The sequence below is a fragment of the Aphanomyces astaci genome (assembly GCF_000520075.1).
Source record: "Aphanomyces astaci strain APO3 unplaced genomic scaffold supercont1.36, whole genome shotgun sequence".
Taxonomy (NCBI): domain Eukaryota; phylum Oomycota; class Saprolegniomycetes; order Saprolegniales; family Verrucalvaceae; genus Aphanomyces; species Aphanomyces astaci.
The window spans coordinates 76749-101475 of record NW_009798299.1 but is presented as its reverse complement, the minus strand read 5'-3'; the positions used below and the strand labels follow the sequence as shown (position 1 = coordinate 101475).

The 24727-nt window shown below is 45.4% G+C and overlaps 6 protein-coding genes, 1 non-coding gene and 1 pseudogene across 10 annotated transcripts in view; 4 read left to right on the top strand and 4 right to left on the bottom strand.

The window, feature by feature from the left end:
* Positions 1-292, top strand: part of H257_11805 (hypothetical protein) — a gene marked incomplete at both ends in the record, with an annotated part of 4349 nt that extends 4057 nt beyond the window's left edge. Inside the window, one exon of the mRNA XM_009838837.1 lies at positions 35-292. Within this exon, the coding sequence (XP_009837139.1) occupies positions 35-292 (258 nt within the window). The remainder of the gene's footprint in view (positions 1-34) is intronic.
* An 879-nt stretch (positions 293-1171) lies between these two features.
* H257_11804 lies at positions 1172-1248 on the top strand (annotated as a pseudogene). Its single transcript has one exon. The product of its transcript is annotated as a tRNA-OTHER (tRNA).
* A 1093-nt stretch (positions 1249-2341) lies between these two features.
* Positions 2342-3382, bottom strand: H257_11803 (hypothetical protein; the record flags this gene model as incomplete). Its single annotated transcript, XM_009838836.1, has 3 exons — positions 2342-2451; positions 2707-2761; positions 2885-3382. The coding sequence occupies 3 exons, from the start codon at positions 3380-3382 to the stop codon at positions 2342-2344; spliced, it is 663 nt and encodes a 220-aa protein (XP_009837138.1).
* A 2058-nt stretch (positions 3383-5440) lies between these two features.
* H257_11802 lies at positions 5441-12844 on the bottom strand. 2 transcript variants are annotated; one of them, XM_009838835.1, is made up of 10 exons: positions 12364-12844; positions 12167-12307; positions 10395-10820; positions 9721-9840; positions 9475-9611; positions 8938-9083; positions 8228-8447; positions 6774-6922; positions 5971-6301; positions 5441-5751 (listed from the first exon to the last, which is right to left on the bottom strand). In XM_009838835.1, exons 1-10 carry the CDS (start codon positions 12821-12823, stop codon positions 5530-5532), a joined length of 2352 nt encoding a protein of 783 aa, XP_009837137.1. In that variant the 5' UTR covers positions 12824-12844; the 3' UTR covers positions 5441-5529. The 2 variants fall into 2 exon arrangements, with proteins under 2 accessions (XP_009837137.1, XP_009837136.1); XM_009838834.1 differs by lacking the exon at positions 5441-5751 and having other exon boundaries at positions 5935-6301.
* Positions 12845-14926: 2082 nt separating this feature from the next.
* H257_11801 lies at positions 14927-17420 on the top strand. Of its 2 annotated transcripts, XM_009838833.1 has the most exons (5): positions 14927-15434; positions 15516-15642; positions 15741-15988; positions 16591-16911; positions 17135-17420. In XM_009838833.1, exons 1-5 carry the CDS (start codon positions 14973-14975, stop codon positions 17243-17245), a joined length of 1269 nt encoding a protein of 422 aa, XP_009837135.1. In that variant the 5' UTR covers positions 14927-14972; the 3' UTR covers positions 17246-17420. The 2 variants fall into 2 exon arrangements, with proteins under 2 accessions (XP_009837135.1, XP_009837134.1); XM_009838832.1 differs by lacking the exon at positions 17135-17420 and having other exon boundaries at positions 16591-16985.
* Positions 17421-18706: 1286 nt separating this feature from the next.
* On the bottom strand, positions 18707-19866 carry H257_11800 (hypothetical protein). Its single transcript, XM_009838831.1, has one exon. It carries the CDS (start codon positions 19838-19840, stop codon positions 18878-18880), a length of 963 nt encoding a protein of 320 aa, XP_009837133.1. The 5' UTR covers positions 19841-19866; the 3' UTR covers positions 18707-18877.
* Positions 19867-22046: 2180 nt separating this feature from the next.
* On the bottom strand, positions 22047-23021 carry H257_11799 (hypothetical protein; the record flags this gene model as incomplete). Its single annotated transcript, XM_009838830.1, has 1 exon — positions 22047-23021. The coding sequence occupies one exon, from the start codon at positions 23019-23021 to the stop codon at positions 22047-22049; it is 975 nt and encodes a 324-aa protein (XP_009837132.1).
* A 777-nt stretch (positions 23022-23798) lies between these two features.
* Positions 23799-23870, top strand: H257_11798. Its single transcript has one exon. It is a non-coding gene; the product is annotated as a tRNA-Asp (tRNA).
* Positions 23871-24727: the final 857 nt, after the last annotated feature.

The following is a 24727-nucleotide window of genomic DNA, read 5'->3' as shown; positions in this document are numbered from 1 at the left end:
GATATCACTCAGTACGTACGTTTGGGATCACAAGTTCTTCGACGGAATTCAACGTCTTACCTTTGCGCTCACCAACTTCCACCTTGGCCTCATGCCGCTGCGCGAGGATGACCAACACCAGTACCGTTCGGTACTGGCTCGGTATGCGCGTATGGCGGAAGAGAAGAGGACCGCCCGAGCCGCGACCCAACGGCGCTACGCTCAAAGACGCGCTGAACGGCTGGCCACTGACATGTTGCGGTCTTCCTTTGCAGCGCGTGCGCCATTCATGTCGCCGAGTGGTCGTCGTTAATTGAAGTACCACATTAAACTTGATATTTGTATACAAACAACAAGTCTAAATTAAATATTTATATAAATTTGGTAGTCATCCGAGTTTTTGATCAATGACTTCGTTTTGATCAATACCTGGGTGAATTAGTTTATGTGTGCATCTTTAATCAGATACCCTGTCTTTCGTCAAAACGAGATCTGTTAACGAAACGACTCAATCTCTCGTTAATATGGCTCAAATACAGCAATGGCTGGAGTCCTTTGCAAACAACCTTGTCTTTCAGGAAATCTATTTGTTTTTGATTTGGTGACCTAGTATAAACGATCAGCATAGATCAGCAGTTTGGACCAGGCAAAGCACAAAATCATAGATATGTATACCATACGTTGAATAAGCTTAAAACATGACGCCCATCGATTGTCCAATCAAGTCAAGTGAATAGGACAATACTTCGAAGTATTATTTTAGACAATTAAATCGAGGAGCCAATCGAATATCATTCAATCATATAAAAGAAGAAAACAATGATATTGTAACACAACCAAAACGCAGCCACTCGCATTCATAAGAACTATGTCCAAATATATAATGTCTGGAGGGTTATCATTTATAAGAGGATACGCACAGTCGCTGCAGAAACGTCAAGTTGACGTTATGGAGGTATTCGAGGTTGTTTTGAGACAAGTCCCTACGGCAAGGTACATTCCGTTGCTATACAGACGACGAGGGATTTTAAGGGGCACTTGGCACTTCGAATTTAGCATGAAATCGTAATATGATTGGCGTAAGAACTTCGAAATTCGAGAATAATTGTAGCCAACCACACAGCAGCAGCTGCATTTTCAGCCACGTATTTTATAATAATTGGTTTGATGGTTCAAGGTATTTTTGTCTACTGGCGCTGTGGCGCAATGGTCAGAGTGTCGGATTGCAAAGCGTGAGACTCGGGTTCGAATCCCCACCCGGTTGTACCATTTTACATTTTTACACACATCTACATACAAAATCACATACAATCCGAAAACCACTATACTTCATACCGTAGTGGAACTCTTTGTATTTTGTCTAGACAAGGTCTAAAGTACAAGATTTTAAGGTTCTTGGGCGGCAACAGCGATCGATCAAGGGTGTAACTCCCACGATAATGCTGGTGCAACGTCCTACAATACGTAATAGTAATTACTTATCAAGTTCGATTTCTAAAACCGCAACAAAGTAAATGAGTATAGAAACTACAATAGGTTACAAAGTTCACGTATCCTGATTGGTGAGAGGCGCAGACGACGAGGTGTCTTGGAATTTGATTGGTCCATTGATAAAAATAGAGTGTTTTGATTGGTCCAAAAAAATCTTGTCGTTTTATGTTTTGATTTTCGTACAGTTCTGTGTGGGTCGGCGGGAACGCTGTCAAGTAGTGGTACTTGGCGGTAGTGTTGTCTAGATGCCTGGCCAACGAATGATTAGGAGGACCCATTAAACTCGGATAGTACACAAGACACCAACAATGTCTTGAGGAACGGGGGCCATCGAGTCGTCTTGCTAGAGGTTCTGAACTATGCATTCATGCCGAGGTTGCAGTTTGTGATGGACCTAATCGAGTGCGGTAGGGTTGAGATCACTGTTATTATACAAATGAATATGTTGTAAACTGGGGGGACATGGACGACGAGGATATCCTTCAACGTACACAGGAATCAAACGTAGAAGAATTGAGCCAATCCGATTACAGGAAACCATTCAAAACGTCGAATTCGTATGTGAATTCCATACAAAACAATTCAGTACAAAGAACCGATCGAGTGAACGATTTGGCCTAAATTTGGGGTAAAATGACAATCCTAGGTTTGACTGGCGGACGTACAGATTCTGCAGCTGGGACGACCCCAGCGCAATGTCTTTGGTCATGAAGGCCGAGTCGCAGTTGCGGATGTTTCTGCGTCAAACACAAACACACACAACTTCGGAAGGGTCTCCGTGATATCAGTATGCGTACGTACAGGGCCGCCGAGGTGGGAAAGTGCCGATACCATGGATGCCGTTGTCCACCACCACCGTGCTGTCGGTTATTTAGTCGAGCCGCGTGATGAGGCCGCAGGATGAACCGACGATGCACAAGGGAATGGCTGGCGCCGCTACCGGGTGTTCATAGGACTCTCCCCTGCTTAATCCCCCGCAAGCTATATAATCCAATATAGTTCCTGTTTAAAACGTTCATAACTACGACAACAACTATATGCGGATGCCAACAATATAGCATTATATAGTGTCTTACATGATATGGGACCCAGGTGCAATGTGCTTCTTGTTCAAATAGGACAGAGCCGGCCTGGTTCGGTCCGCACCAGTGACAACACCGAATCATTTCTTCGTGCTCCGATCGACTCCACCAAATATCCAGTACTCAGGGTAGTGGCGTCCACCGGTGTATTTACTCTTCTTTTTCATGGAAGTCTCATCGATCTCAACGGTGATGCCGCTACCACCGACCTTTCATAAACGACTTGATGTGAACGATATAGACCTATCTCGATATAGACGCATATACGTATATACCTATATACGTACAGATCTATATAGTAGCGATATAGGTGTATATAGTGATGGCCCTACCACCATAGGCCACCGCAGCACTTCACTGGAACAGAGCTCGCGACAATAGTTGTACCAATCCACGCCAGCCTCGATGGAGATTTCTTCTTCCGCGATGACGACACCCAGCGGCATTCTTGATGCCCACGCAAACAACAGACGTACCAATTTCGTCATTGGGATTCTGGTACCTTGGAACCAGGACTTGAATCGCATTCCAAGCTCGATATGTCCACCGCCTTCGCAGGCCCTACGGTGGCACCACCAGCGCTTGGTGTTCATAGCAAAACTCATAGCACCTAAACACTGGGGGCATGACATGGACTCGGCTAACAGGCTGATTTCCATGCACCAGCGGATACACGTCTCTTCATCTGCACACACCAAATGCCACGAAGCGTCGGCCACGTCCACCATGTCATGCAACACCACATTCACCGGAACACCGTCCATAGTTACTTGGTCCAGAGGATCGTCCTCATACGGTGGGTGATAGACGGTGTCATTAGCATGCTCCATTCGCTCGATCGATGTACGCAAAAGTGAAAATGAGTTGGTGGATATAACGACATGCATCGACATCGTCAAGGCTATGCGGATATTAGCCGTAAACAGGACTTTTATCGACTATATAGGTGAACTATATAGTATATATATACGATATGGGCTGTATACTTATATGATACGGTCTATACAGATACACTATATACACTATGTAGACTATATAGTGTATCTATATGGACTATATCCTTTAGTTCGTATACTACTCTGGTCCATGAAAAGAGTCCCATTTGTTTTGACTTGTTTAAATTATGGAAATTGGCAAAGTTCTGAGAAAATAACTCTATAAATACATAATCTTATTGATACATAGAGGTTAGGTGTATACCCCAAAATCAGCCGCCGGCCATGGAGAGAGAGCTGTAAGTCTGTGCACACGCCGAATGAACGGACAACTTCAATAGATAAACTGTAGCTCTATACTGTTGCGTGCTATATCAGGGAGCAAACCTTGGATAGGGTCGTCCTGGCATTTGTATCGGCATGGTGTGGTGATTGACACTAGCACAACGACACAAGGCGCAACTAGCTCACAGTAAAGTCTTTGGTGCTCGCAAGCACGTGTGGCTGCTCTGTGTAGGCTAGACAAGTCTTTAGAGCTTCGAGTACATCAGATTGAAGTGATATTGAACGCTCAGCGGGTGATTTTCTCTAAACAAATGACGTTGCACACTGTCACGCTTGTATCTCCAACACCAAAACGAGTTCAGAGAAACGTCGACTAGCCAATCAAAGACGAGATCTCTGGCTTTCAAATGCACCAATCACATCCATTAAACTAAAAAAACACACGAATGGCGTCACACTGAAGCAAATGGGACTCTTTTCATGGACCAGAGTGGTAGGTATTAATACATACAGCAATTATTAATAGCCCTGTGTGTATAGTATCCACAAAGCTATGGTACATCGATTTATGTCATCTTGTAAATACCATGGAATGCAAATAATCAGAAGTCTTAGATTTAGTTTCGACGGCGGCGGCGAGCACTACGGCGGACTTCATCAGTAGGAATCACGACACGCTCTACCGTGATTGGTTGCACTACACTAGCAACGGACTTCATCAGTAGGAATCACGACACGCTCTACCGTGATTGGTTGCACTACACTAGCACGTTGAATGGTGCGTCCACGACTACAGCACTAAGCACTTCGTATGGGTCAACGCCAACTTTGCGACCTATTTGCATCGTCAACAAAATAGTCGCCTTCGCTACGCAGTCATGCCGACAAATACTATCGGCATACACGGCATCATCCTCGTTGGATGGAGCGTCCTCGAGTGGCGGAGCATCGATCTTCACTCCAAATGTTTCACGGCCGTTGTGGACCCACTCCAACTTATGGACATACACAACATGTGTCTCGAACCCATCGTTGGAGTGCTGTCACGTCTTGTCACATGCCACGCTGTCGTCGATCTTGTAAAACCACTTTCTCATGTAATTGCTGCACTGGCTCGACATTTTCGCAATGGTGACATGGTTGATGAGGCTAAATCCGGATAACTTACCCGGAAACTGTTACGTCCATTCGATTGGGAGTTCTTGATTGGCCGTCGCATATAGTGTTGTTGGCCCTCGCATATAGTGTTGTTTGTTGTTGTCTCATACGTTTTACAGTTAATCAGAAACTATATTGGATTACTAGTACTGTACAGTATATAGCTTGCGGGGGATTAAACAGAGGAGAGCCGTTCCAGGCACAGTGAGATTGCGCTCATCTAGCACATCGACCACTCTTATTAGAGTCATTGCCGCCTTTAGTCGTGCCTCTGATTGTAGATAAATTTGACCGGATAAACTACGTGAATGTAAACAATATCCGGTAGCGTCATGTACTTTCGCAGGTTTTCACCGACACCACTGATATACTAAGCTTACTATTAATATGTTCGCGCTGTCAAGTAAAACAACGCACACGCCCGAAAGTACTGTATATCGATCGACGTTCACCATAGACCTTATCATTTCCTGACAGGGAACCATTTTGCCTCTGAACACGGTAATACAATCCGTAGCGAACAGTACTTGTATATACGTCAACCCCTCTTACACTGTTTACGAGACCCCATGTATTCCTAGTATGTATCGGCGGTAGACTCACTCGTCGTCGTGGTCCCCAGATGCTTCATCCTGTTCCGACGTGGGAATGTCCGAGAGTTCAGAAATGACCAAGTCCACTTCCGGGTCCATGTCGTTGTCATCGTCGAGAATTTCTTCGGATGTTTGGTGCTCGAGCACGGTCGAGATGGCGGGCCGCGCGTCGTTGGCAAACGTCTCCTTGACTTGGATCATCAAATCGTACGCTTCGTCCCGCACATCCTACCCCAATACACGTCAACCACCACCCTTCATTTCAATCATCTACATTACCACAAATACTATCTCACTTTGACAAGTTGAGTGATATTTATTACAAAAAATACAAAATATAGGAATAAATCAAAATAATACAGAATCATTTTCATGGGTTGGTAGGATCTATTTATTGACATATATATATCCCTCAACCCCGTCCAACCACGGCTATACAAACTGTACCGGTCGTTCGTAGCAAAAGCTAAACTCGTCAAAGTGCTGCTGGTCCGATTCTTTCGTAGACGTCGACGACATTACTCCAATCGTCGGTGTATCGTCGAGGGAGTTGACGTTCATTTTACGAAAATGCTGCGCCACGTGATCAAACACGTCGCGGGTCATGGGGACGTACGGCGGCGGCACTTGCTTTTGGAGAAGCAGCACCCAATCCACCGACGCAAAGAACGGATGCGCCTGGATCTGGGCAAAGGTCAAGCGGGTGGCAGGATCCCGCACCAGCACATGTTGGAGCAAGTCCACGGCCTCCTCGTCCAAATCAAAGTGATTGTCGTACCTACGCCATCATCGTGGTGGTTGGTTTATATGATCATGATCAGTAGTAGTCGTGCACGATTGTTTGAAACCAGTAGAATGACCGGCGGCAAACTAGTGCATGTATGAATGCTCATGACCCAATCATCGATCACTAGAAGTGTTTGGCAGCCCAGTCCAAATATCAGCGAACAGGACAACAATCTCACACTTTGACCCAATACTATCATACATATATTGTCAAATCGATTCGAAACTGGAGCAGCCGCCAGCAGAATCGAATGTCTTTGGAGAATCGATTCAAGAAGAACCACCTGAGCCAATCAAATCACGTCATGTCGAATTTCTGCCAATCCAAACGTTTGACCCCTTTGTATTGGGCAAAACCACATATATACTAATCGTTATATAGTATAGTGTGTACAAGATTAAATACGATCCAATAGATGCCCCAAGTCTCGAAATTTGGATGAAATGCACTACAAAGTACATACTTGATGTCGGCGTCCGTGATGTTGCGGTACATAACCGACACGTTATTGTCGTGGAATGGCGTGGATCCGTACAGCATCTCATACAGCATCACGCCCCAGCTCCACCAGTCCGCCGCGTACCCGTACAATGGGTTTTGCACGTTCAGTTGCTACACACACATATTGCCATATCGAATGAATCAAAATTGTCAAATATTATCGATTTGATATATACAAATTTGGGGACGGGGTGCAATCGACCAAACCGATCCACAATCGATCTGATTGGTTGTTGAATTTCATTGAGAACGTTTTGATTGGCTAATAATTTTGAGCTCTTCTGAAGTAGCCAATCAAATCGATTTAAATTCCAACGAGAAACCACAACACAATGACATTTCACTCGAAAGCACAATAATACTTACATATGTTTTTCTCATGTTAGAATGCCAATCCAAAATTGCATTGTGGAATCTTTCTGAACCAAGTTATAAATCGAACGGATTTGTCAAATGTAATATGTTAGATATTCATTTTCGAATGCATGATGACATCGTTAAAAAAGACATTTTAACCACGTATATCGATCGATCCCCATAGTCTCGGCCGAGACAAAATGGTACGTACACCAATAAATGTATATAATAAATACTATACATTGACCAAGCTAACAATCTGCCTCACAATTCGATTTTTCGACTAATTATATTGACAAAAATACTAGCAAGGGACCAACTAGTCAATCAAACGACCAAACGACCAAACCGATCAACAAGCTTCCTTTCGACCAATCAAAACCACCACACGGGAATCATTTCAACCAATTAATACAAACGATGAGCGATTCCAAACTGCACAAATCGTGACATATTTCTTCGAAACGTTGCCGTAAAAGTAAACCATATACCATTCTATAGAAACACCCACGTGTCATAGTATTGTCAAATCCATTCGAAACTGGAGCGCTCAAAACATCGTACGAGAATGAATGACTTGAGCCAATCAAATCACGTGATGTTTCGAATTTCGGCCAATCCAAACGTCAGCCCAGTGCATCCACATTTGGCAAATCAGGGTATACTACTACATTTGGTAAAGTATACTGTAGTAGTTTGCACAAGCTTCAACTGGATCAAATCGACTCGTACGACGCAACTTGGCAAGAAATGACTCAAAAGTCCAAATTTGGGTGAAAATCATCATAGTATATTATAGTCAAGTCGATTCGAAATTCGAGTGGGGTGCTGTCTCAATCGAATGAGCAGAATCACCAAATCTGCTGACAATCGATATACGACCAATCAAATCCCAGAACACGAACCCAGTAGCCAATCAAATCATCCACTCTTGGACCAAATTAGTGTGTGACTCCATTTTTACATGCAAAAGTCAGTACAAATAATAATTGATCGATAGATTTGGCGAATCTGCACACAAATCCAAGGTTTAGGTGAATAATAACACCTAAAAAGTACCTCGGGTGCAATGTACGCAGGCGACCCAGCCAACGTGCCAGTCGACTCCTCCTGGAACAACTGCTTGGAAATGCCAAAGTCTACCAACCGAATGTGCCCTTCCTGGTCCAGCATGATGTTGTCTGGCTTCAAGTCGCGATAGATGATGCCGTGGGTGTGCAAATATGCAAATGCAAGCGCGAGTTCTGCGGCATAAAATCGCGCGCGCTCCACCGCCAGGCTATAGCCACATTCAAATCGTAAATATATATATATATTTGGAAATAAAGCCCCACAACAATAGCGTTCGACACAATGTGTCCCACTAGCATATATATATATATATTGTTGTGATGGATATTTGGCAAATCAGCATCAAAGTCCAAATAAATGTTGGGTAAAAGAACGACAATATATATTGTGAATTCGCTATAAACGTCCAAAATTCGCGTAGTTTTGTCGAATCAATATTGAATCATCCCGCTGGAAGTTTTCTGATTGGCTGAATATACTTGTACTTTCTGTACGAGCCAATCAAATCCACTCAAACAAATTGGATGAGCCAATCGCGTCGATTCGTGAATAGTCGATTCGGCGGCGATATCATTCGATTTGACGGGGTCTGGAAACTTGTACCGAATCCACAATATATATATATATATATTCACCAGACACTGGCCATATCGATCACAAACACTAGACATATTATATAGAGAGAGATAGAGCGGTACCGTTTGCCGCCGCTCGTTTCCACGTGTGTGCCATCCGCCATGGTCGCTGCGTGCATATGGTAGTACAAATTCCCCCCCGTGTAAAAGTCGAGCCCCAAAAACAACTTGGACTTTGTTTGGAATGCAAACCGCAACCGCGCCAAAAACTAGTTACCCAGACACATATAGGTCGTATATGATGAGCCTCAAAAGTCTAATTTTCGGCGGAAAGAATGACAATATCGATTGCACACACACACAAATAGTTATCCCCATTGCATCCCTTGTTAGGTGTAAATTCTACTATCCGTTAACTCTAGATACATGAAAAACACACATGGACAAATACAAAACACACCTAGACAAATATAAAACACACCTAGACAAATATAAAACACACCTAGACAAATATAAAACACACCTAGATAAATACAAAGCACACCTAGACAATACTCAAAACACACTTAGACAATACTCAATACACACCTAGACAAATACAAAACACACCTAGACAAATATAAATCACACCTAGACTTGACACAAAACACATATACATACCGGGTGGCGCAACGTGGACAGAATCCGTCGCTCTTTCAGGGCACTCGCGCTCCCTTGGCTCTTCTCGACCACTTTAATGGCAAACAATTCGTCGTGCAGTGACTTTCGCTGTACCAGTACCACCGTCCCAAAGCCTCCTAATATATATTTAAATCCATAAATGCATACATATATATAATAAAAGCGATCGAAGCAATAGACATACAGTCCAAGGATCAATCCATCTGTTGATGCAATAACACAAACCTTGGCCGAGCACACCGAGGATGTTGAGATCACGGAAACTCAGCAGCAACGACCGCTTGGTTTTATAACACAAGTGGAAGTTCTGCGGATGCGACGCGAGCGTGTACAACGTGCGGCTTCCTACACACATATATGTCGTAAAAGAATTTATCTCCCAATATATATATATATTGTTGTATGTAGCGACAAATGTGTCGACATACAACCACATGTGCACAAGCATCGGCAGTAGAATTTAGCCAATCAGACTGCAGGAAAACATCAGATCAACCAATTATTAGTGTGTGAATTAAATTCGAGTGATGGGATCACCCCTGGACACTTGTGTGCATATAAAAATCAGTACAAAACATCGATCGATGAATTTGGCCAATCAGTACAAAAGTCCAAATTTGACTGAAAGGATAATTAATATAAATGTTGTATATATTCATTCTTTATCGTTTCAACGGCATAACACACTTAAACATGTACACGATTCTACAATGTATATATAATGGCATCACTGGTATAACCATATGTAGGCACACGTTCACATTTCCCCCAAAATGCAATTATATATCTATATATATATAAACAAGAGCACACTCACTCAAAACCTCCATTTCTGCAACCTCTTTCCACCACCCAAGCAACAAACACCACACAATGTGAAAGCATCAACAACAACGTACGAACGCAGGCGGTGGGCACTGGGGCAAGCGACTTGTCTTGTTTGAAGTACACACTGAGCCTGGAAATCCGTCCAGAAGGCGAAAAATTGAAGCGCACATGAAGCCGCCCCGGCATGGCGGCTTCCTTGGAGCTGAGGCGCGTGAGCTGCTGCGGCGCCACGAGTTCGATGATCTCTGGGTCTTTGGCCGTCAGAGTCGGCAGCGTCGAAGCTTCCACAAGTGCAAAACACTGCCGGAACAGCGATACAAAGTGCACGAACCCCTCGCGCGCGTAGTACACGCCATGGCAAAACGCGTACTTGGCCGCGTCGAACGGATCAAAATTGAACTTGAGTTCGACGTCTTGGCTCAAATGCTGAACGAAAACCGGCAGCGCCGTCATCAGGTCTGGCACCCCCACGTCGCTCAACACGCGAATAAACTTGGCTACACAATTGTATTATATATATATGTTAAATCTAGATAGATATACGTAGAACGAAATGTTGAGAAACAATCGAAATCGAAGGAATAGATAAAAATATAAATATATATTTCTTGAAATTTTTGTTTTAGGGGAAGTGGGGGGTGGCACCAAATATTTCATCGTGTATGCACGAAAATATGGAAATTGCTTCAGACAACACGACAACGAGAACGCTAGATCAAACAAAATACGTTTGGCCAATTTTCAAAAAATATATAAAATTGTTTTGGTGCATGCTATATTTATACACATGCAATTAAATCTGAAAAAGTCAAAATATAATAATATGTTTTATTTCTATTGGTGGTGGTATCATAATAGAATGAAAGACACATATAATCGTGCACAAAGCATGAAATCACATCAACAACACAACAAAGCATACGAAAGATATCAAACCACAACATACTATAGGCCACATGATACGTTCATTCCCAGCAAAAAACGGAGCAACACCCCAAGATATTGCCATATAAAAAGTCTGTTTGAACAAACACCTAGGGTGGGCAACTCAGCGATAAAAAAAAAAAAGGATGGCTCGGCCACCACATGCAGCCCACACAGCCCACACAAATGAACCTCGTGGCGAGTAGTAACGTCATACGGGTAATAATATACATTGTCAAATCGATTCGAAACTGGAGCTCTCAGCAGTATCAAATGTCTTTGGAGAATCGAGTAAAGAACCACCTGAGTCAATCAAATCACATCATGTCGAATTTCTGCCAATCCAAACGTTTGACCCCATTCTTGGGCAAAACCACATATATACTAATCGTTATATCGTGTACAAGATGAAATCTCATCAAATGGATTCGAATGCTATTTGGCGAAATGCTTCAAAAGTCCAAATTTGGGTGAAATGCACAATACGTATAACTACTTGGTCACATGTGAAAATTCGATCGTTTTCTCGATAAACAACATACTATTATAAATACATGCCAGACCACTATACAGCCAACAAGGCTGGATGCGATACTGTTTCAATTGAAACGGGGAGTCGGATATGTATGTATGAGCGAGCATACTCAATCGATCGACCAATCAAACACCCCAGATCAAGTGGCCAATCAAATTCGTTCGTCAACCACCCTTCAACATGAAAGACGTGTGTGGCGTTTTATATACTGCACGTGGAGGTTTTGTTTACATACAAAACTCGGTACAAACAACAATATCGATCGATGGATTTGGCAACTTGGCACGTAAACATGTACATTTGTTTGGCTTCTTACATGACAAAAATATGGACATACAATGACGACATCACAGATGATAGGATGGTAAGAAGAGGACGACGTACAGTACAGCATCACAGACGCCTCGGATGGGTCCAAATGGAAGTAGCTCTCGCTCGGTCGGCTGGCTTCGTCGAGCCCCTCGGCAACATTCGTCTGGACTTTGGCCGCAGCACAGCACTTTTCGAGCATGTGCAGCCACATTTCTAGTCGTGGCAGGTGAGTTGAATCGGTCGGTCGGTCGGTCGGTTGGGGTAGTTACCTCGCTCGGCGGGACTGATGGCCACAAAGTGCACGAGCAGTTGGTTCGTTGTGACGATGCTAAAGCCCAACGTCGACGCATGCAGTTTGGACCCACCAAAACCCGTGGACGGGATCGTTTTCTGGACAGCCGACACGGACCACGACCCGCGGTTCTGCGTGCGCTCCACGGCGTGCTTCTTGCTCTTGTAGTAGCTGATCAACCCGTCTTTGAGCGTCACGTACCGCGGCGTCCATGTCTTGACGATCTTGGACTGCTTGTACAAGTACCCTTCCCACTCGACTTCAGTCGTCGGACACGTGACGTCGATCACACTCGGCTTGGACTTGTCCAACACCGACGCCACGCGCCGCCCGGGACCACCCGGACGTGTCTGCACGACAGATGACGACGAAGTGGATGCGGACGAATCGCGGGTGCCGAGGGTCTTGAACGTGTTCAACCGGTGAGCAAAGGACATGTCGTCGTAGGCAGAAAGTCGGCAAATGATGATTTGGTTTGTTGTATCCGGATCCACGTACCTCTGGAAATGCATTTTGACTAACTATTAAGAGTACTAACTACTGTATATTTACTTCCAAGTAGGAGGATTGTGCACCTATAATTTTTTTAATAACTGTAACGTTAACAAAGGATTTGTTCGCCAAAATATAACAAGACGTTTTGAACCCTTTTACTACGAATTTATATGGTACTCTACACGTAGTAGTATGTATTAATACAAGTAATACTTTTGAGTCAAATGATGTGTTTCTATGGCTTCCCATCCTTGGTGTGAATTGTCGCCAACTCATTGGCTTCTGTCGCAGATATGCAACCAGGGCTCACATACAGTGCATTATATAGTAAAGATGTCCTCGAACATGTCTCAACATTGTCAAAGTCCAACAATCGGTCGTCTTGAAGCCTTACTACGTACTAGTACTCCAGAGTACTATTAATAGGAAGCTTACGTACTACTAGTATACTACTAGTCCTATCGGTACTATGCGCTTTAGTACTTGACAGTGACCACACTCATGCTAAGTACTACTCCGGAGTAAGCATTACGAGTTTGATCATCCTGTGGCGGTCCCATATCAGATCGTTTTGTGTATCCGGCGTTGCTGTGGTGTCAACGAGTCTAACACGAGCCATCCTTTTGAAGTGGACTCGTGTTAGACAGTGTACTGGTACTATTAATCGGGCAGACGCTTGTGCACGACGAAACGGGATACGTATTATTGTCCGTTTACCCAAAATTTGGATGTTTGTGCTGATTCGCCAAATCTATCGATCGATCGAAACTGTATGAAAAAAAATCGTCAATTGTCACACTAATTGTAGTCACACACTAACTCGATTTTCATTGGTCAAAGAGTGGATATGATTGGCTACTCAATTTGCGACCTGGGTGTTGATTGGTCAATCGATTATCTGCCGATTTGGTGCTGCTCAATCGATTGAATACTCCAAATTCGAATCGATTTGACAATACTAGTAATACTACGTAGTACATAGTACCTCGAAGTACGTACTATTAATAGTAGTTGTACTGTACCAACGTGGTTCCATGGTAAAAAACTACCGAGCTTTTACATCTTCAACCAATTACCTTATCACTAATTTTACTTCGTAAATTCCATCGTTGGGTCCCAAAAAGTGTCGCGGAACTATTCCCATACGTGTACACTACTATAGTACGCCGGAGTACCACTCTGTAAGGTTACCGGTTATTGACAAAGCCGGCGACGACGATCGGTTGCCATCATCAATACACTCCATACCGTACCGACTGACATGTGTCCAAGGACACGAAGTTATGATAGTAGCCGCCTTCAGCAGTTTTGGGTTGGTCAGTACTACTGTATGGACCTGTATCTATCAAACACTTGGGGAAAACATGATGGTGATATATACTAAATATTGTAACATATAGTTTGTACAAGCTTAAAAAGTGTCAAATGCTGGTGGCTAACGGTGCGTCTGGTAATGTTTCAAAAATAATATAGTCCTTCTCACGCAAATTTGGACTGTTCAGTCCAAAAGTGAAACCGTACTTTGCAATATATCTTGTTGAACAGTGAGTTCAATCTGCAACGTCTTTTTCGAAAACGTTTTGATTGGCTGAACAAGTCTATTCGATTCTACTGCGACTCCAATTACGAACCGACTTGACAATATTCCTCTTTTAACGCAAAATGGGATTAACCAAAATGCCATTTTCAAAATGGAGGTAAAAGGTCCATTTTGTACCGGTAACAGTATGGCGTTTTGGACCTTTTCAACGAGTAAATCCCACGTGGAATTATTGGATTTGGGTTAAACCTCTTCCAGCAAGACATGTTTCAATTTTGATCAGATTTGTTGAATTCGGCCACAAAATGGCGTTTTGGGCCTGAATAATACAATATTTCCGGTTACCAGACGCACCCTAAATCTCTTCACAGTCAAGCAAGACATGTTTCAATTTTGATCAGATTTGTTGAATTCGGCCCAAAAAAATATTGCAATATTTCCGGATACCAGACGCACCCTAATATTATTGCCACCCCTTGTACATTTAATACTATTCATTGTTGGAGGGTACTCTCGTGAAGATACGTTCTCTTGTGCGTGCACATAGAATCATGGGGATGCTGCGCTTTGACGGGCAAGTAGCTTTGGTGACGGGCGCGGCCGGTGGTCTCGGGCAGGAATGGGCCAGATCTCTTCATGCACGAGGCGCGACTTGTGTCTTGGTCGACATCGATCCACGGGTTCTTCAGCTGGTGAAACCGGCGTCCTCGTCGTCCGATGCAAAATGGGAGTGCGTCGTGGCGAATTGTGCGAACGAAAAGACCGGTCGCCAAGTGGTGGAGAACGTCCTCACCACGCATGGTCGAGTAGACATTCTTGTGCACGCGTCCACCCAGGTCCAAGACGCGGCCTTCCGCAAGATGACGCGGTCCCAATGGGACGCAGTGCTTGAGAACGACCTCACGTCCGCCTTCACCATGACCCGCGCCGTGTGGTCCAGCATGCGACAACAGAACTACGGCCGCATCCTCCTCTGCACGAGCGCCAGTGGTCTGTACGGAAACTTTGGACAAGTATGACGATGTCCACATGCTCGCTCTCTTTCATGCGATGACAACCAACGTGTGTACATCCCATGCAACGTAACCTACTAGGCCAACTACGCGACAACCAAGAGCGGGATCTGGGGCCTGACTAAGGCGCTCAGTGTCGAAGGTCGCAAGTACAAGATTGCCATCAACGCCATCGCAGCCGTCGCGGGCACGTCCCTCACCCAGTCCGGTAGGTACAACTGTAGCCACCACCCATCTCAGACGAATGACCCCAACGAGCTCTACACAACACTATGAATACGATCTGATTTTTGACTGGTACTTTAGTCATGCCAGACAATGTGTATCGCCGCCTCAAGCCAGAATACACGGCGCCGATGGTAGTCTACTTGTGCCACAACGCTAGCTCTGAAAACGGCGGAGTGTTTGAGACGGGGGGTGGCTGGGTGGGGAAGCTGCGGCTCCAGCGCTCCGAAGGGGTCGGGTTTCCGTTGTCCGCAACTGCCGAAGAGGTTGCTACCTCGTGGGACCAAGTAACGGCCTTTTCAAGTCCGACGTACCCGACTTCGACCCAGGTTAGTTGATTTTAATATTGTCTTCTTTTACCCCAAATTTGGACTTTTGTGCTGATTATTCGCCAACTCCATCGATCGATCACTCTTTGTACTGACTTGTGTATGTAAAATTCGTCCAGTGTTACACTAATTTAAACGAATTTGGTCGAAGAGTGGGGATTTTCATTAGCCGCCACTTAATTAGTGTTGTAGATGTTGATTGGTCGAACGATTGTGTGCCGATTTTGGTGGTACCTTAGAAAGCTGTACCCAAGTCGCTTTATATTGGCCAAAATTCTCCAAATATTTCGTTCTAGCCAATCAAACCAGTGTCGAAAAGGGGAGAAATGGCCAATCCGAACCCAACGGAATGATACTTTTGGACTTCCTTATTGAGTTGTATCCATTTCGACCAGATGTTACTGACATTTTCGGGGGTGGTACAGATCCATAAGGTATACCGAAGTGTTGTTGGCAAAACTACCACCACTACTACTACTATTACTATTACTACTACTACTACTACTACTACTGCTTTTTTGTGTTGGATATACATACTAACTTGCCGAGTGAGTGGTATGTATGTGAAAATGATGGTGGGGTGGTTCTTGTTGTGGATATAGGATTCGTTTGGCCCGATGCTAACCAACGTCAACCACCCGCCTGCGACACTGCACACGCCGCACTCGGCGGCAGTGGTCGCCGTGTTCCATCGCCTTCGACAGACCCTGGAAAGACGTAGCACCCCCCTACGCGAATCGGGCGGCCATCTGCATTGGACCATTGGCGCAGCTACGTATTCCATTTCGCTGGCCTCCAACGCCGTCGTCGTCGTGGACGATACCGCTACCGCTGCATCGTCAATTCCAGCGGTTGATTTAAGCCTTGAAATGACCGAGCAGGACTTTTTAGATCTTGTGGCAGGCACGCTGCGATTGCAACAGGTACTGCTGTACCTTTCGAATCGATAGATCATTTGATTAAGCTTTCGTGATAATTTTTTATGAAAATGATCGAGTTGTAGTATTTTTAATATGTTTTTGATAACCATAGACTTTAAAGTATTGTTATTTTTTTTAAATGGATAGATTATTTTTATTGGTAGTACGTTTATCGATGGACTCGAGTGGTTTGTTTAATAGTATTTTTGTGTGTGGTATGGCATAGGCCATAGCTGGAAAGAAGCTGACTTTGCGAGGTGATATCAAGTTGGCCATGCGGTTGCAGCCGCTGCTAAAACTATTGCAACAACCAGACGCAGCCTTGTCCAAGTTGTAAAGAAGGCATCGGCCATCGAACACTGCAATGAACAAAAATACGGAGAGACTGCTATAATCCATGCTAGTACAGTATAATGAGAAGTGGGGCTGTTCTGAAGGCGATAGTGTCTGGGTGCATTTGGCATTGTTACGGTGTACTAATTACTAATAATAACAGCACAATAATGACCCAATGTTCGAGCTATATTAAGTGATGGATTTCATACTCGACTGTAGTTACTTTCGGATTGGGGGACAGCACCACTCCATTCATAACTCTAGTGATATCAACTCTACACACTATTTATCTAGTCACACCAAATCCTTGTCGATTGACGTGCGAACGACCGCTCCTCCTCCGTACTAAGTTAGTGCTATTAATAGTACACGTATTATTTATAGTACTGTGGCCTGTTATTAATATGGTATTAATACCACGTAGTAATAGTACAGTACTCAAATGTACTAGTAGTAAGTAGTAAGTAACTTGTACTCGTATTTGAAACAAGACTTCGTAATTTTGTCCAATCATTTTCCTTGGGTGATTGTGATTGGTCATTTGCTGGCCGGGAATTATACTCCGGAGTATGAGCAACTCCACTCCACCCGTGGGATTTGTAAGAGCAACTCCACCCGTCCTAGCGGGTTACAGTAATACTAGTCCTGAAGTGGGCTCAGACTCAGTTATACGACAGCTAATGTACAGAGAACCGAGTAGGAACTCGCGCACAGTGGTATTTTGAAATATATGGGGAATTGTATCCGAATGCGCAAGTTGTGATTCCGAGTACGAATTATAATTTTGCAATCAGATCAATCTGATTAATTTTATTATATCCAATCATACAATTTACTCCGGAGTACAAACTTTTTATGAGCATACTATTGGTTAAAGTAGAAAATATGAAAAAAATACTATTGGTTGACGTCGGAATTTATGAATGCTCCATGGAAAAAAATAGTGTCGATACCACTGTGCGCGAGTTCCTACTCGGTTCTCTGTACAGTAATACTAGTACTCGGAGTACTAGTACAACGTACACAGTAGTAGTACTACTGTACTACTACTGTGGTACTGTATCCATTCATAGTCAACGGCCTACTTCTCCAACTCTGAAATTTACCGGTAAGGTTAGGGTACATATCCTAGCGGTTGGTGCAACTTCAACATGAGGTCAAAGTTTCCTGCTGCACTGTTCCAGGAATCTCAGCTCCCACAATACTGACATATTTGTCATATTTACAAATATCGGTAGTGTTGATACAGTTCCAGACTTTGCTCTGTGAATCCAACGCTTCCACGTGAATGTGCAATACTGGTACAGTATAGCGTTGTACATGTGAGTAAACGCCTCTGAGATTCGACGATCCCATATCGTATTCCATGCTAACTTTGTACTACAGTACCCTAGTAGGAGCTAAGTAAAGCTGTTGGTGGTGGTGGCGAGGCTTGTTTGTTCGTCGATACCATGTGATAATCGGGGGGTACACTGATCAACTGATCACAGACTTCCTTTTGTGTAGTGTGCGATCAAAAGTGATGTGGTAACAGAAGTTTTGGTAATCACGACAAAAAACGTGTCATATAAAGTTACGCATATCTCACGACCGTTGGTTGGTACATCGCGACCCATTCAAACGACGGTGTAACCTAAGGACCGCACCATTGGAACGAGCTCACGGACGCACACACTTCCTTGGTCCATCCGCTGAAGCACGCGTTCGTGGGGGCGTAGTAGCAGTTGGTGCAAGAACCGCACGCGCCAACGGGGGGGGCCGGCGTAGGGCCAGCCGTGATAGGGCCAGTCGGCGTAGTTACGGGAGCGGCAGGCGTAGTAGCCGGGGCAGCCGTCGGGGGCTTGGGGGCAGCGGTAGTTGGCTGGGGGGCCGTGGTGGTGGTGATTGTGGGCTTGGCGGTCGTGACAGGAGCGGCCGTCGACGTGATCGGAAGAGCAGTCGGGGGCGCGGGGGCGCCGCACGTGTTACTAATGTAAATGTCGGCACAGTTCCAGAATTGCTCTTGGGCGTTGAGACCGCCGGGGTTGTTGCCTGAGATGTACCACCACCGCAGGACACAGTGGGCGTCGCCTTCGCAGGTCACGGCGGCGGGCAGTTTGTACTGCATGTTGAACGTGGCCTTGCCGACGCGGGGCACTTCCCAGTCCTTTTGGCCATTGGCCTGGACCAAGTTTTGGAAGCACTCTTCGGTTTCCTTGGCGTCCTTCGTGCCAAGTTTGCACAGTTGAAACTCAAAGTGGCCCCAGTGGTTGGCCGTGATTTCGACGGTCAAATCGATAGCGGCACCGGGGGCATAACACTTGCCAATCACACGGTTGCCGTGCACGGGAAACAAGCCGTACTTGCCGCCCGTTTCGTGTTCGCGAACCCCCGTGTACGGGTCCCCACACACACCATGCTTGCCCCCTTGTGTACCGCCAATGCCGCCAGCACTGAGGCCATCGTCGTCGTAGTTGACAGGCACTAAGCCTTGGAACGCTGGAAGCTTGCCAATGTACCCACGGTGAGGGGGCGATACCAGACGGCCGTGACCTTCCACGGAGTGTGACCACAGAGCCAACGACGAAAGGGTGGCGACAGCGCTAGCAAATTTCATGGTTGCAGATGACGATGACCTTGAATGGAAAGTTTGAGAATGACCAGAGATTGGGGGAGTATTGTTTTGATAGGGTTGGACGCCCAAGAAATTTCACTGAGTAGGTTGGGTGGTCTGTTGACGGGCAGCCACTTGACATGGTGGTCGTCTGGTTTGCTCCGCGGCCAAAAACATTATTAAAAGTTTGTATATGGTACTTGAAGTAATCAGAACGGACAACTGCAAACTGTACGCTTACAATCTGGTAGAGTCAATGCAACTGTTGTACGTAGCACTTCGAAGTAATATTTACGGTACGATATACTCAGTCAGTTCCATTAGGGTACTGTAGCACTGTACTGACTGTACAGTACGACTGTCCGACTGTAGAACTACCGGTAGTAGAAGAGAAAATGAGGTACTAGTACAGCTACCAACAAGAAACCTGCGCTTGCTAGTTCTAGCGCTAGCTGTTCAATGGTCCGATGCGATTCCTGTGTCAGCAGACGACGCGCATTGTTTATCACGAAAGTGATGCATATGGCATTGCTTTGTATAGACGAGATCAAGTCGAACAACAGCTGGTCATATTAGTCAAAGATTACTGACATGGAGTTGGTTCGACAGTCCAATGCGAATGCATCGACGGCGCCATAGAATTAAAGTAGTCGTCTACCGGTATAGCAGGTACTTATGTCTTCAATGCAATAGGTCGCACACGAAATCTTAAATTTGGAGATCCTGTCGAAAAATGAGGTAACGTTACTAGTACTGTACTCGAATAGTCGGAGTTTGAAACATGGACTTCTAGTGGTGTGATATTAGATTAGAGTGAGTAGTACCTCTCATGAATTTTGGTGGATCAACTTGAAATAGAATAATTCCCTCATTAGAACATTTCCAATGTTGTTTTGACCCGAAATACTGCCTCACGTCAGTAAGGGAATTATCTCATCCGGATACACCTTTTCGCCCGTAGCCACGTAACCTGGGACTCTGTCCTACCCCCCCGGTGAGTACATACTTAGTACGATGCTATCTCCGGGGTTAACTGCATCGCTAGTGGTTAGCTAAGGACCCGCGTTGGAGATAACCACAGAGATGCACTTAACCCCTAGTAAGAGGTGAGGTGGTCCGAACATACAAAGTTCCATATAACTAGTTAACAGTAAACAGTTAGCTGTGAACACTCATATTGTAGTGTTTTCTGAGAAACACAACGATTTACAGTGTTAATGAGGGAATTGTATCTTCAAATATGGAGAATCAACTTATATTCGCAAAAACACTGTTACAGTGATTGCTACAGTAATATCCAAGTCCAAGCAGGAACAACTGTATATGAGCTGGGGGGGCCTCGTCGCTGAGACCATTCGGGGGGTCGGCCGACCTCGGCCCCCCTGAATGATGCAGTGTGACTGCGGTCATTTCGCGAGTTAACTGCGACAATGGCAGTGATTCCTGCCTTTACATGCCGTGATTGGTGAATCATTCCAAGAAAATGTCACGACATGTGCGTTTTGACACGTTTCTGAACAGGTGCATCGTGAAGTCCTTGCCACCAAGGTGTCACGTGATTTGTGAGAGTACGAACCCCATGTTGACACCTTTCATGTCCACCTCGCCAGTTTTTTCGAATGATGTGGGTGCGGCATTACCGTAGGTGAACATCATTTGACCAGGTGCCATCAAAAGTCGAAGAATTTTCTACTCGTCGTCTGTTCACACGATGCAAACTGGAATTGATACGATACAAGTTATCCATTCGTAAAACATAAGACTTGATTGGCTATGCGTCAACCCGCCAGGATGGACGAATACACCTGTACATGTAAAGTGCTACGCCGTACATATGGAAGTAGTACTTTCCAGTAAGTACTCATACTCTAACCACATGAAATACTCCGAATATCGGAGCTTTGTTTAGGTCGGATGATGCATCTCATCTACCCACTTCACCAAAAGTACTTCGCGACGCTGCATAAAATCATCACCAGTCCTTTATCAGGCACGCTACCTGTCCCTCCCCGGTATTGACTTCCATATCGAGTATATTAATAAGTAGTACTTCGACGTACATCGCATAGCAGAATCTCCCTTCCGTCCTCTTCATAAAAGTCGTGTATCGAACGTACAGTACAACACACCGTCGAACGCTCGAGGATCGATTAATATTCAACCATTTACACACATTGTGATGCCAACTTCTACGGGGCATCATTTGCAATTAAGCACCGCACCAGGTGAAAATAGCGTTGGTCGAGCAGTCTTGCTTGGTCCATCCGCTAAAGCAGGCCTTGGTGGGGCCGTAGTAGCAGTTGGTACACCCGCCACAGGTACCGGCGGGGGGGGGCACCGTTGGCTTCACCGTGGGACCTCGCGTGAATGGCGAAGGCGTAGGGGTAGCAGGGGTAATTGGGGCGTAAGATGAAGGAAATGGCTTGACGGTCGTGGCAGGAGACTTCGTGGTGGTGACAGGGGGGTAGGTCACAGGGACCTTGGAGGTCGTCGTGGCAGGCGCGGCAGTGGGCGACGACGGGGGAGTAGCGCCGCACGAGTTGCCGATGTAAATGTCAATGCAGTTCCAGAACTGTTCTTGTTCGTTCACGCCTCCAGGGTTGTTGCCAGACGTGTACCACCAGCGCAACACACAATGGGACTCGCCTTCGCAAGTGACGCTCGCTGGAAGTTTGTACTGCAAGTTGGCGGTGGCGTCCGAGCCCGGGGCGCCATACGGCACGGGCCACTTGGTTTCGCCGTTGGGTTGGGCCAGCAACTGGAAGCACTCTTCGGTTTCTTTACTCTCTCGCGTGTCCAACTTGCACAAGCCAAACGTAAAGTACCCCCAATGGTTGGCCGTGATGTCCACTTCGATGTCGACGGTCGCCCCAGGGGCGTAGCACGCCGCAATAACTTTGCTGCCATGCTTGGGGAACAACCCGTACTTGCCGCCGGTTTCGTGCTCCCGCGCTCCGTTGTACGGGTCACCACAAACGCCATGCTTTCCGCCTCGCGTCGCGCCGAGACCTCCGGCACTCAGTCCATCGTCGTCGTAGTTGACAGGCACAAACGCAGAGTACTTCGGGAGTCTACCAAGGTAGCCTCGATGGGGGGGCTTCACCACACGCCCATGGCCTTCGGTGTGATCGACGCAAAGCGCCAAGATCGAAAGTAGCGCGGCTACGTTGGTTCCAAATTTCATTGTCTGGGCTGTACGAGGGAAATTGAATTGTGGAAAGTTGAAAAGCACGATGATGTCGTCGTCGTTGTTCACATGATGGTGCCCGCCAACAACCCTTGCCCCCGACCCATATTTTACATTGTATACGTCATGTCAAGTTGGTACAGTTGACATGTGTGTGAGATCGTATATTTCTGTATTTTCGCGATGGCAAAACCTCATGACGGCGGCGCATGTTACACACGCGTTGAAATTCAAGAGGAGCGTCTGGGTAGACAAAGGGAAAGACGTTGCTAAAGAGAACGCGCCAGAAGATTTCGGTCAACCAAACTCCCCATGCGCCTGAATTGATTAACCTAACATTGTGCGCACATGACATCGCCGAGCGATTTTACAGAAATCCTAGTGGCATCGCCAAGCCCACTTTGCTGTACATGTACCTCAAGGCGTAACAATTGGCTATGGAGAGCTCATAGTCAGTATCTACACGATTGATTCATGTGTACTGTACTAGTATTCCTGAGTATGAGAATCATTGGGTATACTGACTGTATCGTCTCATGATGCGGTGATAAGTGTAGTAACGTTACCAGAACTTCGTATGGTCGTCATATCAGGATTTTTGAAACTTCGGGGTTTGACCCATTTTTACCAACTTTGTTTGGCTGCTACGGATACCAGTACGTTGTACTTGTGTAATATCGAACGGGTATAAAATTGCTCGATAGATTTGATAACATCCACCAACCACCAATAATAACCTTACTGTACTATGTAGAATACCTCTCCGTATGTGGATCCTCGTTAGTATAGTGGTCAGTATACCTGCCTGTCACGCGGGTGACCCGGGTTCAATTCCCGGACGGGGAGATCTTTTTTCTGTCTTTTTTGCCTCGACGCATGGGTTGCTTTGGCCCTCACTCCGTGGAATTATGTTCTGTATGTACTGTTTACTGGCGTTTATCAGCTAACGTTAGCTAAGGAATCTTTTGCGCCTACAGCTAGCGGACTTCGTATACGCCAAACGATAGACGTCTGAGTGCTGCGGGATGGTGGGGCATGCGGCGACGATCTGCTTGGTCAGCATCTTCGACCGGATCTTGTGTGCTACGGTGGAGCGGAGGGCCTGCAGGTCGGCACGTGATGAGCTCGTCAGGGACAGTCTTGAGGTCATTACTATGTGAAACCCCTTCATCCAGAGACTCGCTCAAGACTACTACATCGTAGTTTTTATGGTAATAATTGGTAATCATATACAACGTAGCAGTGGTGCGAAATCCATAATGGAAAATTTACCTAGGGGCCCTTATTTGTGTCGGTGCACCCATAATTCAAAAATGGCTGAGCTCCATTAACTGGTTCTATGGGATTTCCCAGCGGCGTGTGGAACAAGTCCGCAACGAATCCATCGATATTGAACGGTTGGTTTTTATGTTTCACCCAACAATCGAATTTTGAAACTAGGATTTGCAGATTTGACATCAAATTATCCGGACACAACCGGATAATCCAAATGAAATAATTAAGACTTACGGGACAGCATTGAATATTAATACCAACCTTGGATACTATGGTTAATATAATATAATTGTTGAATTAAAAGCGTGGATGACATGTGGATGAAATTTGGATGACATTGGATGAAATTGGATGAAGTTGTGGGATGAAACCTAAAGTAGTGACCAAGCCTTACGTTGGCCCCGAGCGCCCGGGAGGCCGTCTGCGCC

Excerpts from the sequence above, each read along its gene's own strand:
- H257_11802 (XM_009838835.1), bottom strand. The coding sequence starts at position 12,823 with ATGTCCTTTGCTCACCGGTTGAACACGTTCAAGACCCTCGGCACCCGC. Across the intron at positions 6,923-8,227 it reads CTGCGTACATTGCACCCGAG|CAACTGAACGTGCAAAACCC; the intron begins GTACTTTTTAGG and ends ATGTGTGTGTAG. Across the intron at positions 5,752-5,970 it reads GCTTTTGCTACGAACGACCG|GATGTGCGGGACGAAGCGTA; the intron begins GTACAGTTTGTA and ends GTATTGGGGTAG.
- H257_11801 (XM_009838833.1), top strand. The coding sequence starts at position 14,973 with ATGGGGATGCTGCGCTTTGACGGGCAAGTAGCTTTGGTGACGGGCGCG. Across the intron at positions 15,435-15,515 it reads TGTACGGAAACTTTGGACAA|GCCAACTACGCGACAACCAA; the intron begins GTATGACGATGT and ends GTAACCTACTAG. Across the intron at positions 15,643-15,740 it reads CACGTCCCTCACCCAGTCCG|TCATGCCAGACAATGTGTAT; the intron begins GTAGGTACAACT and ends CTGGTACTTTAG.
- H257_11800 (XM_009838831.1), bottom strand. The coding sequence starts at position 19,840 with ATGAAATTTGCTAGCGCTGTCGCCACCCTTTCGTCGTTGGCTCTGTGG.